The sequence below is a fragment of the Hippoglossus stenolepis genome, chromosome 7 (genome assembly GCF_022539355.2).
Source record: "Hippoglossus stenolepis isolate QCI-W04-F060 chromosome 7, HSTE1.2, whole genome shotgun sequence".
NCBI classification, from domain to species: Eukaryota; Metazoa; Chordata; class Actinopteri; order Pleuronectiformes; family Pleuronectidae; genus Hippoglossus; species Hippoglossus stenolepis.
This window is the reverse complement of record NC_061489.1, coordinates 9,933,304-9,948,308: the sequence shown is the minus strand read 5'-3', so window position 1 is coordinate 9,948,308 and position 15,005 is coordinate 9,933,304. Positions and strand designations below refer to the sequence as shown.

The 15,005-nt window shown below is 43.7% G+C and overlaps 1 protein-coding gene across 7 annotated transcripts in view; it reads left to right on the top strand.

Moving 5' to 3' along the window:
• Positions 1-15,005, top strand: part of ablim3 (actin binding LIM protein family, member 3) — a 46,521-nt gene that overhangs the window by 3,988 nt on the left and 27,528 nt on the right. For all 7 annotated transcript variants that reach the window (XM_035162045.2, XM_035162044.2, XM_035162043.2 and 4 more), the window contains exon 2: positions 4,842-4,964. In XM_035162045.2, the coding sequence (XP_035017936.1) occupies positions 4,842-4,964 (123 nt within the window). The remainder of the gene's footprint in view (positions 1-4,841; positions 4,965-15,005) is intronic.

The following is a 15,005-nucleotide window of genomic DNA, read 5'->3' as shown; positions in this document are numbered from 1 at the left end:
CACTCGGACATTCTCTGAGTGGCTGTATGTGAGAATGCAGATGTCACTGTGACCTTTGACCTTTGACTAACATGTTGATGGAAAAGACACCAAAAGTGGAAGGATTCTCTGCCTACTATAAGTATACAAATTGAAAGTTGGTGGAAATCCGGCCTTTGGTTTTCCTGGTCATTAACCAAAGTGATTGTCAAGGATAAAATCTTTTTTTATGATGGTGCTGGACAAGATGTCAGGGAGTCCAGTAAATCACCAGAGAAGGTCTTCTGGGTACCATGAATATTCATTTTGAATATCATGGAAATCTAGTAGGAGTAGTTGGGGATGTGAGTGAATGGACAGATGACCCACTAACAAACAGCTGCAGCACCATGTATCACTCCTCCGGCCTGACGCCATTGTTCAAAAACACAGAGAGAAAAGGTGGGAGATGCACAGATGTAAACACAGATGCTGGGATGAATATTCATGCCGGCTCGTACCAGTGGTTATGTATTTACACACCATCATAAAATCTGTTTTTATGTTATTCAGTTGCAGCTACAGGCCTGTGGTAACTAAACGGGTGTTCAGTTAGATTTTTGTCCAAAGTTATGGAAATTTAATTTTGGAGAGTGCATCGAAATATCATTGGCAGTTTCATCTTCAAGGATTTGTTTTTATTCTAGTGAATCGCACAAACTATAGCCGCCATTCATCATATACTGTATGTTGTGTCCTCGAGGTTGCTGTCTCCATGACCTTGGCTTCTGGTCGGATTGAGTGATCATTCTGACTGTCAGCAGCAGTCTGACCCTTCTCTCTCGCCGTAGAGTGACAGTATGTTTGTGATGCCGCTGGACACTACCAGCGCTCTGATGAATGTTCCTGCCCAAGGTCCTGACAGAGATGAAGGGAGATAAAGAGAGGAGAAGGGACAGGGGGAAGTGCAGCGGGAGAGCTGATCTTTGGCTTTGTTAGATTGCACACAGGGAGGACATGTTGTTGTGCAGCAGATCTCATGCTCCTGCTCTGGTTCAGGCTGCCTGTCAGTGTCTGAGTAGTATTTGATCAGCCAAAATTTAGGGGATTCTCGTCTAAAATACAAAAAACATATGTCCTTCTTAGCCCAATTGACCCCATAGATGTAGCATCAGTGGTGTCGTCCATGATTCTCTGAAGGAATGTTGACTGAATCTCTCAGTCACTGGAGACAATAAACCTCAAGGTTTGTTGTCACAGGCGGTTGTGTTGAGTCATCCATCTTCGTATGACTAATCAAATACACTTGTGTGTTCGAATCAATCTTGCAGTCTACACAGGCTACTTGTATTTTATGTTTACTTTTCACACGTAGTAATGCTAAAGTCTGCTTTGGTCCATTTTATACTTCAAGTTATTACAGTGATTGTGTACTGAGCTCTGAACACTGCCTACACACCTATACGGTGACTGAACTTATCCTGTGTGCAGACACAGATGGAGGAATGATGATGCTGTTGCTGATCTGTTATTGTTGTGCTTTCACTTTGTGGGTTGTGGAGACAAAGTGTGAACTTTGACATTAAGCTTGACCCTGGGTGGGTCAGGTTATTATGTGATCCTTCATGTTTTTAACTTGGTACCGAGACACATTTTTATAAGATGCATATTTCAGAGAGGTATTTTGAATAGTAAAATGTGCACTTACAGCAATGAATGAGATTGTGACAGTTTGTACAAGATTCGATTCGATTTGATCCCAGCCTTCCCCATTCTGCATGCCAGAGGGTCCTCGGGCAAGATACTAAACCCCAAATTGCCCTTTCTCTTTCCCTTTGTGTAGTCATCAAGACTAGAAAAATGCTAGATCATTTACCATTTACAAGAGTACTGCACGGGTCCATTTTTCAAACCTGCAAAGTTCCATACGTTTTGGGGTGTTTCCCATTGGGTATCAGTGGTATGTTGCCAAAACTACAGCCCTACTGCTGAACATGTGTTGTCACAAAATAGTCTTTAAATAAGTCACATCTTTGTAATAGTCTTATGAATAAGCAGCCTTTATGGCAGAACTGCTCCACTTTGGATTGTCGACATTAGATTAGGAAAATGTAAGTTCTTTATTCCTATTGAGCTTAATAACTGTGACTATAGGTGTAAAAGACATTATTTAAACCTGGTGAAATCTTTCCACATGAGATCCCTGTGTCTAGAATTCATACAATTAATTATTATAACTGATGATGTGTGGACATGTGAGTAGAAACAACACAAAACTTGAGAAAAGCAAACCTGGGTTAGAAAGCAACACATTTTTCCCTCTGATAATTCATGGCCTTTGCCTTGCTTCCCCTTTGAGTCTTTGCCCTTCTCATCTCACTCGTCACCACCAATCTCCCAGCATCCCTTGTGACTGCAGCTCCCGGCGTGCTCTTCCCCAGGGCTGTCAGATCAGGGGCAGAAATAGCAGCAAACCCTCTCAGTCCCGAGAGGGACGCTGGCGGCCCCTCTGACCCCGGCCCTGTTCTTATCCCCTGTCTGCTGGAGGCTGTATTCTCTCGGGGCAATCGCCACTGATTTGGAGTCAGTGGATAACACCTGTAGTCTGGTGGCTAACATTTGAGGAATGACTTAACACTTCAGCATTGGGCCGGGGATGGAGGGTTCGTTCGAGAGCTCCCTAATAGGATGGCGAGAGCTTGGCTGCGTTCAATGAGAACAACCACACTGACACAATTAGACAGAGTTATGTAATGCTTCAGCTCCTGAGCTGTTTGTGTACCTGGATTCTCTGCTTAGTCATGGCCTTTTGTCATGTGGGTTCAACAAGTTACATAAGCATCTCATTAATTAGAAGTTACTTGTTGGAAAATAGAAAAATAGCTTTGCTTTGAAGACTGCACTCCTGTATAATTGAACCATGTGTTCATAATCTACATTCAACACTTCGGCCAGTTTTGATGAATGTTTCTTCCCAATACAAGTTTGCCCGGCCATGAAAATGGAAGAAAATGGAAGAGTTTTTTTTATTTTTTTACCCACTTGTATTTGACATGTATTTACAGCATTGTAAATACATGTCATGTGTGTTTCCACTAGGTGTTGGCACACAGGAAGTCAGTCATACATGATGGGATCAGTATTGCTCATTTGGTTTTAAAAGACTGCTTTCCTTTAACACACATAGAGAAACACGCAGTTTGAAGGGAGTGTCATTATTGGGACCAGTGGTCGGGCACTTATCAGGCGGGGCAGTGTGTCCCAGCGGTGCTGCCAGCATTGTGGGTGAAACAATGAACCAACAGAGACTTGAGTGTAGGAGATTGGAAGTGGGAATTAATCATGCCTGCATATTTCCATTGCCCACAGTTCTGTCTTGTACAGGAAAGTAAACAAGTACACTCATGCACACATTTTCCCCTGCTCTCATGGATGTATGCCCACACTCAGCCTACACCGTGCGTATAATGTGGTCGAGCTCGGAGCATGCAAAGGCTGCTCAGACTTTTTTTAAGTGCAGAGAGTCCTTTGAGATTAGTCCAGTGAAAGGGAATCAGAAGGATGAAGCAGGATATGTCATTACACCCCTTCCTCCATGTGTAGGACCACTCAGATGCTCCTTCAAGTAGAAGGGGCTGAATAAGAGACGTTGGGAGCCTGGTTGTCTCTGCTGGTTTATTCAGGAGAATCGGTTTCTTGCCATGAGGAGAAGATGAACTATTAAAGAGCCTGTAACAGCCCAAGAAGTCTTAGATACATTTCCCCTCACTCGTTCAAGATCAAATGAATCACTTTGACCTTCACACCTTGTGATCGCATTTATACCATTAGCCTACTGATAAAGCTGCACGTGAGAACTTCCCTTCCGGACAATGTGAAATCAATGAAATGCAGGAGTCTGACATGTAGTCTAATGCATGATGAGGTAAGTGGATCCATCCACTCTCTGACATGATGCAGCAGTGTGTGTGTGTGTGTATGTGTGTTAGTGTAATTGTGTTAGCCCAAATGAGTATGCGATGAATAGAGAAAGTGCGAGCGAAAGCCTGGAGCTTACCCAGCTTACGTACTGCAGGTGTTAGACCTCCGCTTCAGAAGTGTCCACAGAGCTATTCACTGATCCCAGTGTGTGAACTGCACACGGTCTATAGTGTATTGTACGGCTGCGTTCATTGGAGAAAAGTTGTGAAATGAAACTCAGTTTTGTTAAGCTTAATGAATCCATTCTGTCTTTTGAGAATAGATGATGTGTTTATTTCTTTTGGAAACACGCTGTTGTTTTATCAGGTTCACATCTGTTTAATTAACAGATGTTCTTATCACACTGATGTTTTTTCAAGTGCTCATGTTTCTAATAAGTTTGGTTTTAAATAGTTGTTTGATGCTATAAAAACTAGGATCAACGTTATGATTGACAGCTGAGACTGACTCGTGATTGGTTGAGCACATGCATCGACGGGGGCCTGGTTACCACTGCTCCATCCCTCGTTGGCTACTGAGCAGACTCTGACTCCAAATGCACAAGACGTCAGCGTTCATGTGCTGGATGTTTTGGCCTCACTTCTGGATGGTGGGAGGAAGTGGAGACGTGTCATCCATCTTTATATACAGTCTATGTTACAGACTAATGTTCATAGCTCTGTCCATGTCAATTTATTTAGGAGAACTTCGCTTTTCAACAACACAACTTGTTGCCAGACACACGAATAAGTCCTCATCGTAAAAGTGAAACCTTGTGTTCAAAAATACAAACAATGAAGCATAACTCTAACTTCTGTCTTTGTAAGATCTCTTAGTAAGCTGAACACAAAGCAGCTTATAATGTATGTTGTTTTTTTTTCTTTGTAGAAAATTAAATGTCTTTTTTTTCTCTCATCACCAAGGGTCGACGGGCGGTGAGCGGAGCTCTGGGCCGATCCGGTGCCAACGGTGTCGGGAAATCTGTAAAGGAGAAGTGGTGCGAGTACAAGAGACCCACTTTCACGTCAGGTGTTTCACCTGCACCGGTAAGAAACAGCAACTCGATCCCGGACACCACAACACAGCAAAGGCTAGAGTTGACAAACAGCTGTAGTGATCAGACAAAACAGGTGTTGTCTCGCTAAGTCCTCAGGCCTGGGTGGCTCTGGTCAGACATGTTAAACATGGTACTCAGGTTCCAGTAGTAGAATGCAAACTAACTACCTTGGTCTTTACAAATACTACACACTGACAGATATACTCAGCGTGCCCTCATTCAACCGTCTCCTACTGTACACGCTGAGTGCTACTATTAGCCCACAGTGGGGATTGGAGAGGATCAGAGGTGCGTTGCAGGGGACTTAGGCTCCTGCTAGGTTAGCTTGTTATTGCCCTGCCAGCTCACAGCGGATTTTCCCTTGTATGCTATGGTCTAATGAGACTGTCTTTGCAGCTCTACAGGTGAGCAGGGGACAGTGGTGTCATAGGGGTACATCCTCTGATGACAGGAACAGTGCAGGATGTGGATGTGTGTATCTGTTTAACACTGTAGGAAATACATGTCCGAGAAATAAAACTTGACTAGAAATAACGATGGACGTCTGTGACCAAGATGGCAAAGGTTAAAATAACTTGAACTTTAAATCAAGCTTTGCTCACATTTGTGGACTTTGTAGGCCAGATGTATTTCATGCTGCGATTATGGTAAGTTAGTATGACTGTTGGAGTAAATTATAGGAAGCTTGTGATCTGGTGGATGAGATGCTCTTTTGTTTTGGTACAGCGAGGAAAAACTTTTGAAATAATAACTTGGGGTCCTTTGTGAGCACAGAGCTAACGTGCAAAATTGCTGACATTTGCACAGAGTTAACTGCCGGTCTGAAAGGGGCTCATGACAGTCATGTATCTGTGCATTTCCAAATTGTGAATCAAAGAATCGAGAAATGTTATTTGTCATGCTGCTGTGCGGCCCGAGGCAAGTGTTCTCATGCTATTTCTAAAGGAAGGAGAGTCATGGGGTACTTTTCAGATGAGTTTGAAAAAAACATGAGGACATGTGGACTCAACAGGCGTCTTTGAAGAATGGTTGGTTTGTTCTCAGTGAACCATATTTTTGCTTGAAATGTATCATCCCTAACACACGTGTGTCAAAATAACCCTAGTGCATACATACAAATAAACAGGTTTACAGCTTTAAATCAAACCGATACTACAGACTTAAATGTGTTTTTGAGCTGTTAACTAAATAGCGTGTCTGTTTTTCGATGAAATACATTGATTTCTCGTTTTAACATCGCATTTATTTCCAAAGGTATTAAAATCAACATTTATGGGTTAAACATAAACATAGCAGTTTTAAACCGTTTTGAACCTTTCAGGGCCAATTCTTATGCAGAGGCAAACATTTGGGATGTCGCTATATAACCATAAAATGTATCTGTATTTAAAGAAGTTAACACTGTCTAATGAAAGATGCACCTTCGACCCGCCACCAGCGACCACTCATGAGTGGGAATCCTCATTTTCCCATCGTGTACCATTCACGGACGTCCACCATCCTATCCTGCTGTCTCGGCTGTCTCTCACACACAACACACACACACACACAAACACACACACACACACACACACACACACACACACACACACACACACACACACACACACACACACACACACACACACACGTGGTTTGAACCGCTGGCTGAGACAGGTGCCTGTGCCAGCGGGTCGAATGGTTCGAGACCACCGCTCCACTTAAACACTTTAGCCCCAGCGCTCTCGGCACTTGCTGCCTGTGTAGTGTTTCAAATTGCTCAGGACGGCCGTGGAATGACATTTCTGTCGCAAAGGTGTGTGTGCTGCTACTGGAGTCCTCGCTCGACACCTTAGACAACTTAGCTCTAGCAAGCTGTTTACGATGTCTGTGTGTGTGTCTGCGCTGCCTCCCAGCACTGTGTTCTAAAGGCATTTATTGAATTTCCAGGGAGAGGCACAAAACTAATTTTTTTGTTAAAGAAAACTTATTGTAGATAAAACTTAAAATGACTCAGTTATTGTGGGCTATTTTTCAAAGCTGTTTTTTTTTTTATATAAGTCATGTCTTCAGCAGCTTTTGTTGGAGGAGAAGAAGCTGAGTGAGTTGTGTTTGTCATTGTATGAGCATCATTCCACTAAGCTGTTCTACAGTCAAACTCACTGAAGTCTGTTCATTGGAGGGTTGTTGTTGTTACATGCTCCCTACGTGTCGCCGCAACACATGAAAACACAAGCTCGTAGTGCGCACATACACACATGCACCCATGCATACGAGCGTGCGCATCCATACGTACATGCACGCTCACTGGGAGTTGTGAGGGGTTGCTGTGGTAACGGTGTGAAGGGGGCACCCGGGCCCTGGTTGGTGGATATTCTCAGCATCTCTATGGTGCTATTACCCAATCAGAAGGCTGTATTCTGTGCCCTGGAGGAAAAGGGTGTGTGCGTGGGGGACACAGGAAGCGAGCAGACATGAGGAGAAGAAGAGGGGGGATGGGGGTGCTGTTTGTCGCCTAAACATTACATCATCACTCGAATGTAACACCAGTCTGACTCTCCTCTTCCTCTCAGCCTCTTTGCTCGCAGCCTTGTTAAAGTAATGGAAAACTGTCATCGACGAGCATCACGTTAAACACACCTATCAGACAGCCCTCCCCCCTCTCATCTTCCAGAGAGCTCTCCTCGTCCCGTGAGGCAACGGGGCGTTATTGTGCGGCCAGGCTCTGCCACATCCCTGCCCATAATGTGCTCTCCGGCATGGGCCTCTGCACAGCCAGCAGTTTTCCAAAGCTTTTATTGTAAACCCACGCTCACGCACACAAACGTGTTGCATGTTGTTTTGAACTTCAGAAACTCCATCCACTCTGTATTGTCTGTGTCACTATTGTCTGCTTATAATCAGCTCCTCTTGTATATTTTCTGAGGCTGAGTAGCAGGATTACTCTCTTTTCTATCTCTCTTTTTTGCTTTTCTTTCAGTTTTTCTCCCTCTCCCTCAGCTTTTTTTTTCTGTCGCTCCCTCCCCTCCTTCTTTTCCTGGTGACAGTCACCCAAGCATGAAATCAATTTCTCATCTCAGGACAGGATGACATTGGCATGCAGGGTGTGCGATTTGGAGGCTAATGGCTAAACTGTATTATACACTCGCACCAGAGTGACAATCTGCTGTCAGCCGTCAATTGCCTTATCTGTCTGATGTGTTTATGAACTCTGTGATTGGGGTGTGTTTCAGCATTTGATTTCGTTCTTGGGGATCAGCATTTCTACCCGGGTTATTGACCTTGACCAATGATATTGTGTCCGCCACAGTTCATTCATGCATGGTTTTTCCACCATGGTGTAAAATCGTAGTTATTTCCCCCTTTTTCCTCCCTCTCCTCTTTTTTCTTTCCCTTATTTCTGTCTCCTTTTTTCTCAAAAGGGCTGACTCTGCCCCACAGGATACATCATGATCACTCTGCCTAAAACAGATACTCTGTGAGCGCACACATTCACTTAGCAAGTAAAAAACACCTACATCCATCGCGCGCGCTCTTTCTAAAGCCACATCGCCTTCCGGATGCCACATTATCATAATTTCCCTCTCATGCATTAGTCAGAAGAAGAACAGATCACTAATCATGTGCGTTTAACCTCCCATTTGAACCCATTATACAGCAGCTGATCATAGCACGAAGAAAAAAAAAAAGCAGCCGCGCAATCAACTCAGAAGTCTGTGGAAAAAGCTGTGAGACAGAAGCCGTCTCACAGCTTGATGCATCAACTCCAGACACAGAGAAGGCAGTGGGGGTGTATTTTGTGGATTATGTAGACCCCGTAGCACTTTCTCAGTGAAGCAACGGGCGCGTGGCGTACGGACAATGTGGTGTTGTATTACCGGCAGACGGGCTGACTCGTGCATACTGGCCCAATGACATAGTGACCACACTTACCCCGGCCTCTGAAGCATAATAGGAGCTTGAGGATTCCAGCAGACGCGGTGAGGTCTGTCAGTGGCTAATTCGCTTAAACCGAAGGCAATATAGACACGTGTCCCCTGTGCAAGTTGCCTCACATGCTCCAACAAAAAAAAAAGAAAACACAGAGGCAGAGATATGTAAACCTCCAAGCACCCTAGACAGAAAAGATCATGTCTTATAAAACAGTTCTAAGGGGAATCACAGATTTGCACAGAGGTCAGATAAATATTTGACTGCTCCGCCAATGCTATATGTTGAGCTGAGTTCTCCCACCAGGGCTGTTGTAGCAGCTTTGTCTCTTCCTCCGTGGACCTGTTTCAGTCAGTCCAGCCTCCCTTTGGATGCCATTAGCCCCATCACTCATCCTCAGTGTTAATAACATGAACCCACTGTGCTTTACAGCATCTCTGAAGGCAGGGGGGTTGGATAGAGAAGAAGCCAGTGGGAAGAAGGGAGGGAGAAGACAAATAGTATGAAGAATAAAGAGAAAAAAGAAAGACAGAGAGGTTATGAGGAGAAACAGAAAGAAAGACACAGCACAGAGAGAAAAAGTGGGGGGTTACAGGGAAAGGGGAGCTTCCTGTAGCTATAGCAACCGCTGGTGCGCTGGTCCAATCACCACACCAGCGCCTGGTTGCTAGGGAGAGATTCCGACAGACAGAGAAGGGAGCGCGGAGGGCAGCGGTGCTTTTACCCGACAACTCTCCGGGATCCAAGACAGATGACAGGGATTATTCCTCCGCTTGTCTCTCTGAAGCACCACCGTCCTCAGGGGTTTTCAGACGCCGATGCACTGCCTATTGTCTTTAAGTGTGTGTGTGTGTGTGTGTGTGTGTGTGTGTGTGTGTGTGTGTGTGTGTGTGTGTGTGTGTGTGGGCCACGGTGAGTTGCAGCCGCTTAAGTGTCTGGCTCAGCGAAGGAGTGATTTCTGAATGATAAAGAGGATCATTAAGTGACAAACCGTGCAGTGTTGAACAAATACACAGTGCATGTGTACACAGCAGATCCAGAGCTGCACAAGGCCCCATCTCTCACAGTTTGGTTATCTCTGTGTGTCTGTGATCTCATTCACGCCTGTTTCTCCCTCAGCTGAGTCTCTTATCAGCCCTCAGAGGGTTAAAAGCCGAAGGCCTCAGCAGCAGGGCTGGTCTGCTGGTATGAAGGGACTCCACTGGGCAACCATCTGTCTCCATCAGCCACCACAGCCAAATGCTGGGGTAACCCTGTCACTCATGCACTACTTCTCTCTGCTTTAGCCTTTAGCTGCCTCGCTCCCCCGCTCTCTCTCCTCTTGCTCTTTTCTACGGTCACATCTCCTTATGCCTTGTGTCACTGTTCAGCTGTGCAAGGGTAGTGTCAGTAACTCCACCACTTTGGTCCAAACGATCTCAACAACTATCGGTCCCCAGAGGATGAACTCTACCACCTAGTAAAACCATGATGTTGACCTTTTTAGTTTTGATTGAAATATTGAAATGTTTATACTAAATATTTGAAAATATATTTGAAATAAAAAATACAATATACAGTATAATAAGCATGAAGTTGGTTGCAATGAAATCTGGTGCACATTTTAATAATTCTAATTACTTTGTTATGTTTGCTGTAGTTCCGGCACCATGTCAAACTTTCCAGTAATTCAGTAAAATAGGTTCACATAGATGTGAGGGATTGACACAATCATGACATTCATGGTCCCCAGACAATATATCCAACTGACTTTCATCAATCCTTTGACCCTTCCTCTGGCGACAACAGCAAGTAAACATTTATGATTCAAAGCAAAATGTCTTTATAGGTATTACGTGGATTTCCATGAAATTTAGGGCATACCATCTTGTTCCCCTGAGGATTAATTCTTATTACTTTGTTGAACCTCTGACTTTTGCTGTAGCACCATCACCAAGTCAAACTTTCCAATAATTCTGTATATTAGCTTGACATATACACCATGAAATGACAATGGCACACAGCCATGGCATTCATGGTCCCCAGAAGATGTATCCCACTGACTTCATTGATACTTTGACTTTTCCCTCTGGCACCACCAGCAAGTTCATAATTTGGATTCATTATAAAATGCATTTATATCTAGCTTTTTGGCTAAACTACACTTAACTAATGAAATTTAAATCTTCCATTGTAGTGCTCATTGTCAAATGTTACTATGCTAACATGCTAAACTAAATTGGTGACATGATAATATAATACCAACATGTTAGTATCAGGGTCAAAGCACTATGTCAGCTTGAACAGGTTCACAGGGCTGCTGCAGTGTGGACTGTAGGACTTTTGTTTCTCTCCTCTTCCTGTCGGTCTGACCACTTCTTATCCCACCCTGCGATTTGGCACAACTTGAGAAAACACATTATTTACTCTTGGAGTGTTTCCTCCTGTCGGAGGGGATCAGAACCGGGGGGGCAGGGGGAGCTCAGAGGAGCCCGGGCCCCATGTTGGTAGTGCAGATGTGGGGGTGAATAGGTGAGCACCTCCCCTGCTGAAACTTGTCACTGCTCTGCTACATACATGTCCCCTCTGTTAAATTGTATGTACCATCCTCTATTACCCTGAAAACACTAAACATTAGCATAATGTCGACAGCAGCACTAAAACCACGAGGATATGCAGCAGTGCTACGCTGACGAACTATACAAAGCATGTCCATTTACCTAATAGCACATGATGAAGACCTAACAGCATCATAATGAGCTGAGGGAGAGAGGGGAGACTGTGGAAGAAAGGGGAGGTTGCATGGAGGTGCGCGCTGTGATAGTGAGAACAGACGGTGCAAATTAAGATTAAGTGGACATCTTTTGCTTCAGAGCCACAGAGACTTGGAAGGCGTCTTGAAACGGAAGGACAGAGAAAGAGAAGGGGAGGAGGGGACAGGGGTGTCAGGACTATTTTGGGGTTCCGGCCCAGGCCGACTTTGAGATGGGAATTTTAATTGCGTCTGTTGGCTGGAGATAAATACCCAATCATGCAGACCCCCTGTGGGTGTCTAATCAGTGTGGTTCTAATGACCACAGCTGCAGGCACCAGCCTACATGCTAGCCTCTAATCACCAGATTTATAATCTTTAGATGTTAACTTCCTGCGTTGCCAAAAAAAAAAAAAATCCCAATATGATGGAGAATCAGCATCTTTTCATTTCTCTCATTAGAGCGGCATTCAGGGAAAGATCATAAAATGAGCAAACAGATGAAATGAAGTCTTTCAGTTTAGTCTTTTAAAGCTGATTATGTTTAGTTTAGGATGATGTGTCTCTGTAACATTCATTTCTCATGCAAACAAAACTTTTCATTATTGAAATTCCACATAACTATGATTTGTGTACGCTTTCCCACGAGTAGCAACAGTATAAATCCCTGAAAGCCAATCATGGGACAGTGAAACCGACTCTTCTGACTCTACATCGGTTGCATCGGGCTGTTGTTTTTATGGGCGGGTGTCCGCATCATGTGGTGCTGGTTGTGCGGCTGCAACCAAAACCTTTCTTCTCAGAGCCAAGCCAAACCACATCTCTGGAGCAGCGGAGGAGACACCGAGCTTCAACCCGACTCCACCCTCTGCACTGGCAACTGCAACATGTGGAGGGATTAGTTTAAAGCTTCTGCTTGATGCTTGGGACTGAAGGGAGACAAGCAGAAAACTAGAGGGCGTGTTTGAAAGCAGGATTCAAAAAGTGGAGGCTCTTTGAGGGAGGTTGGAAGAATGTAATGTTAAAGTTTGCTCAGTAAATCTTCAAAGGGTGCAAATATAGATTCCTTACTTCCTTTATTATTACTTAATTAATATTGCACTATTATTTTTTCTGGCACATAAATTACAAGTCACTTTGCAATTGTTCAGTTAAATGTAATTCACCTTCATTATCATTCATATTGGTGCACAACAAAATATACATTACGTAATGAATAACTGTTCAAGTTATATGGAAATTGATCCACTCGGTTTCAGTAGTCGCACACACAGCAGATTTAAACTTGTACATAACCTAAGATGAATACTGTTGTTCTCTAGATTGTGATGATGTCTTTTTTTTGTTATGAATGAGATCTTTTTTTCCAATTATTTATATTAATCTTATTCTTTAATTTTACTGAAATGGTCAAAACTACTGAATTTGGAAATCTGTTCAGGTGCGGGGGTGGTGCAGCAGGCAGAGGCAGGATTTATATCTTGATATCTTCATCTGTGTCTTCTTCGGGTGTGGCCCCGCTTTTTAATCCGAAGATATGATAGGGTTCGTTTTTTCCCCCACTTGCTTGTGGTGAATCCAGCGGGGGATCCCCTGCTGTGCGCTCACATTGGATTCTGCTGACTTTATACTAGGGGGCCTGGTGGAGAAAGTCCACAGAAAGTCTGCAGGCTCTCCCTCAGACATGTGTGATCACACATACACCTCTGGAGAAACTCCAGAAGATCCCCAGAGTTCAATGCATGTCTGAAACCAGCTTACTATACATATACCTTAATATTTAGGAATAAACTTCATAGGGTAATATTATGTACTCAGATGTGAGAATTTTTTGTGTTTGACCCACATTATTTCTTATCAAATGAGTCATATGTAGATATACTGTAGATGACATATTCATTTTCAAGTAAAAACTTGACTGTAGTGCTTCTCACAAACACATGAAACATTTGAAGTTATCATCCCTGAAAACATTTGGTTTTTACAGCTGCCAGTTTAATCACACCACCACCCCATCATTCATAGTGGGACCTGGCTGTCTCTAGGGCAACTGTGGAAGGTTTACGTCTCCTATAGCAACTGAGGAAGGGGGACGTCCTTTGCGATGCATCCATCCAATCATCCGGTCAAAAGCAAACAATGCGATTAGCCGTAACAGGTGAACCATCCAGCCGGAGCAGGTCCAGTCGGTCGGCTACGATGTGGTCAGGCATCCGAATGCTAATGAAGTGCATTAGGCTAATTGAGCCAGATTGTCATTTGAAAATCAATTCGAGTGCAGATTGAAAAGTAATTCTGAGAGAGAGAGAGAGAGAGAGAGAGAGAGAGAGAGAGAGAGAGACAGAGACAGGAAAGAGAAAAAAGACACCAGAGAAAATCATAGTGGTAAATCTGACCACAATTTAGTTTTCAACAAATTATTGTTTTCGTTTAAAGAACACTATGGAGCATTTCAAGTCATAGGATTTTTTTTATCATCGCAAAAAGCTCAGTATATGTGGAAATAATTAGTCCTCCATTCCCCTTTTCCATGAAAGCATCAGATAGCATGTGATTTGGGTTTCTGGTTAGAGCCTGAGTTAGTCTGGTTCAAACTGCAGCGGAGCCACTTTTTCAAACTCTGTGCCATTGTTCAGCAGATCTGGAAATGTGGTCGGCACACATGCACACACTCACATGCATGTGCACAAACACACCCACTTTTATAAACAAGCTATTTTAATCTATCGTCTTTCACATTCCCACCTACTCCTGCACTCCTGCAGCCGCCTCGCCTCGATGCCAATGACCCGTCACAATGATAAAGATCCATCATCATATCTCACCGTACACACACTGTCTCATTTCATCATCCAATCTCTGCGTACGCTCGGTGCCATCTCATCGGGGATGGATTTATGTGTCTCCGTCCTCCTGTGGGAGCTGAGATTGTTTTGTTTTTAAGTGATGGCCCATTGATCTTTTATTACGCCATTAAGTCAATATGCTCCACTCATAAACAGCTTGAGATTAAATGAGCTCCTTTGAAGGGTTTATGTGCGTGTGTCTGTTTCTGTGTGCGTGCGTGTGTGTCTTTAAACTCGGCCTGCCAGCGAACACTGAAATCTGGTGGCCGTAGGGAGCCAAGTATCGCCTGTAGCAGCAGCAGCTCCATTCAAACGTGACCAGTATGAAGCCATGTATCAGCAGTCTGTTGTTGATATCCGAGGTTATTCATTCCACGACAAGCAGAATGATGATTTGTGTTTATTTACTAATTTCATTAACTGGTGGTGTGTTGAGTGTGAATCTGGTGTTAATCTCAATAATAACATTTTTTTCTCTGTCTATTATATTCCCATTTTTAATACTTTGGATTCAGTGAAGAGACAGTTTTCAGGATTTGTTTGT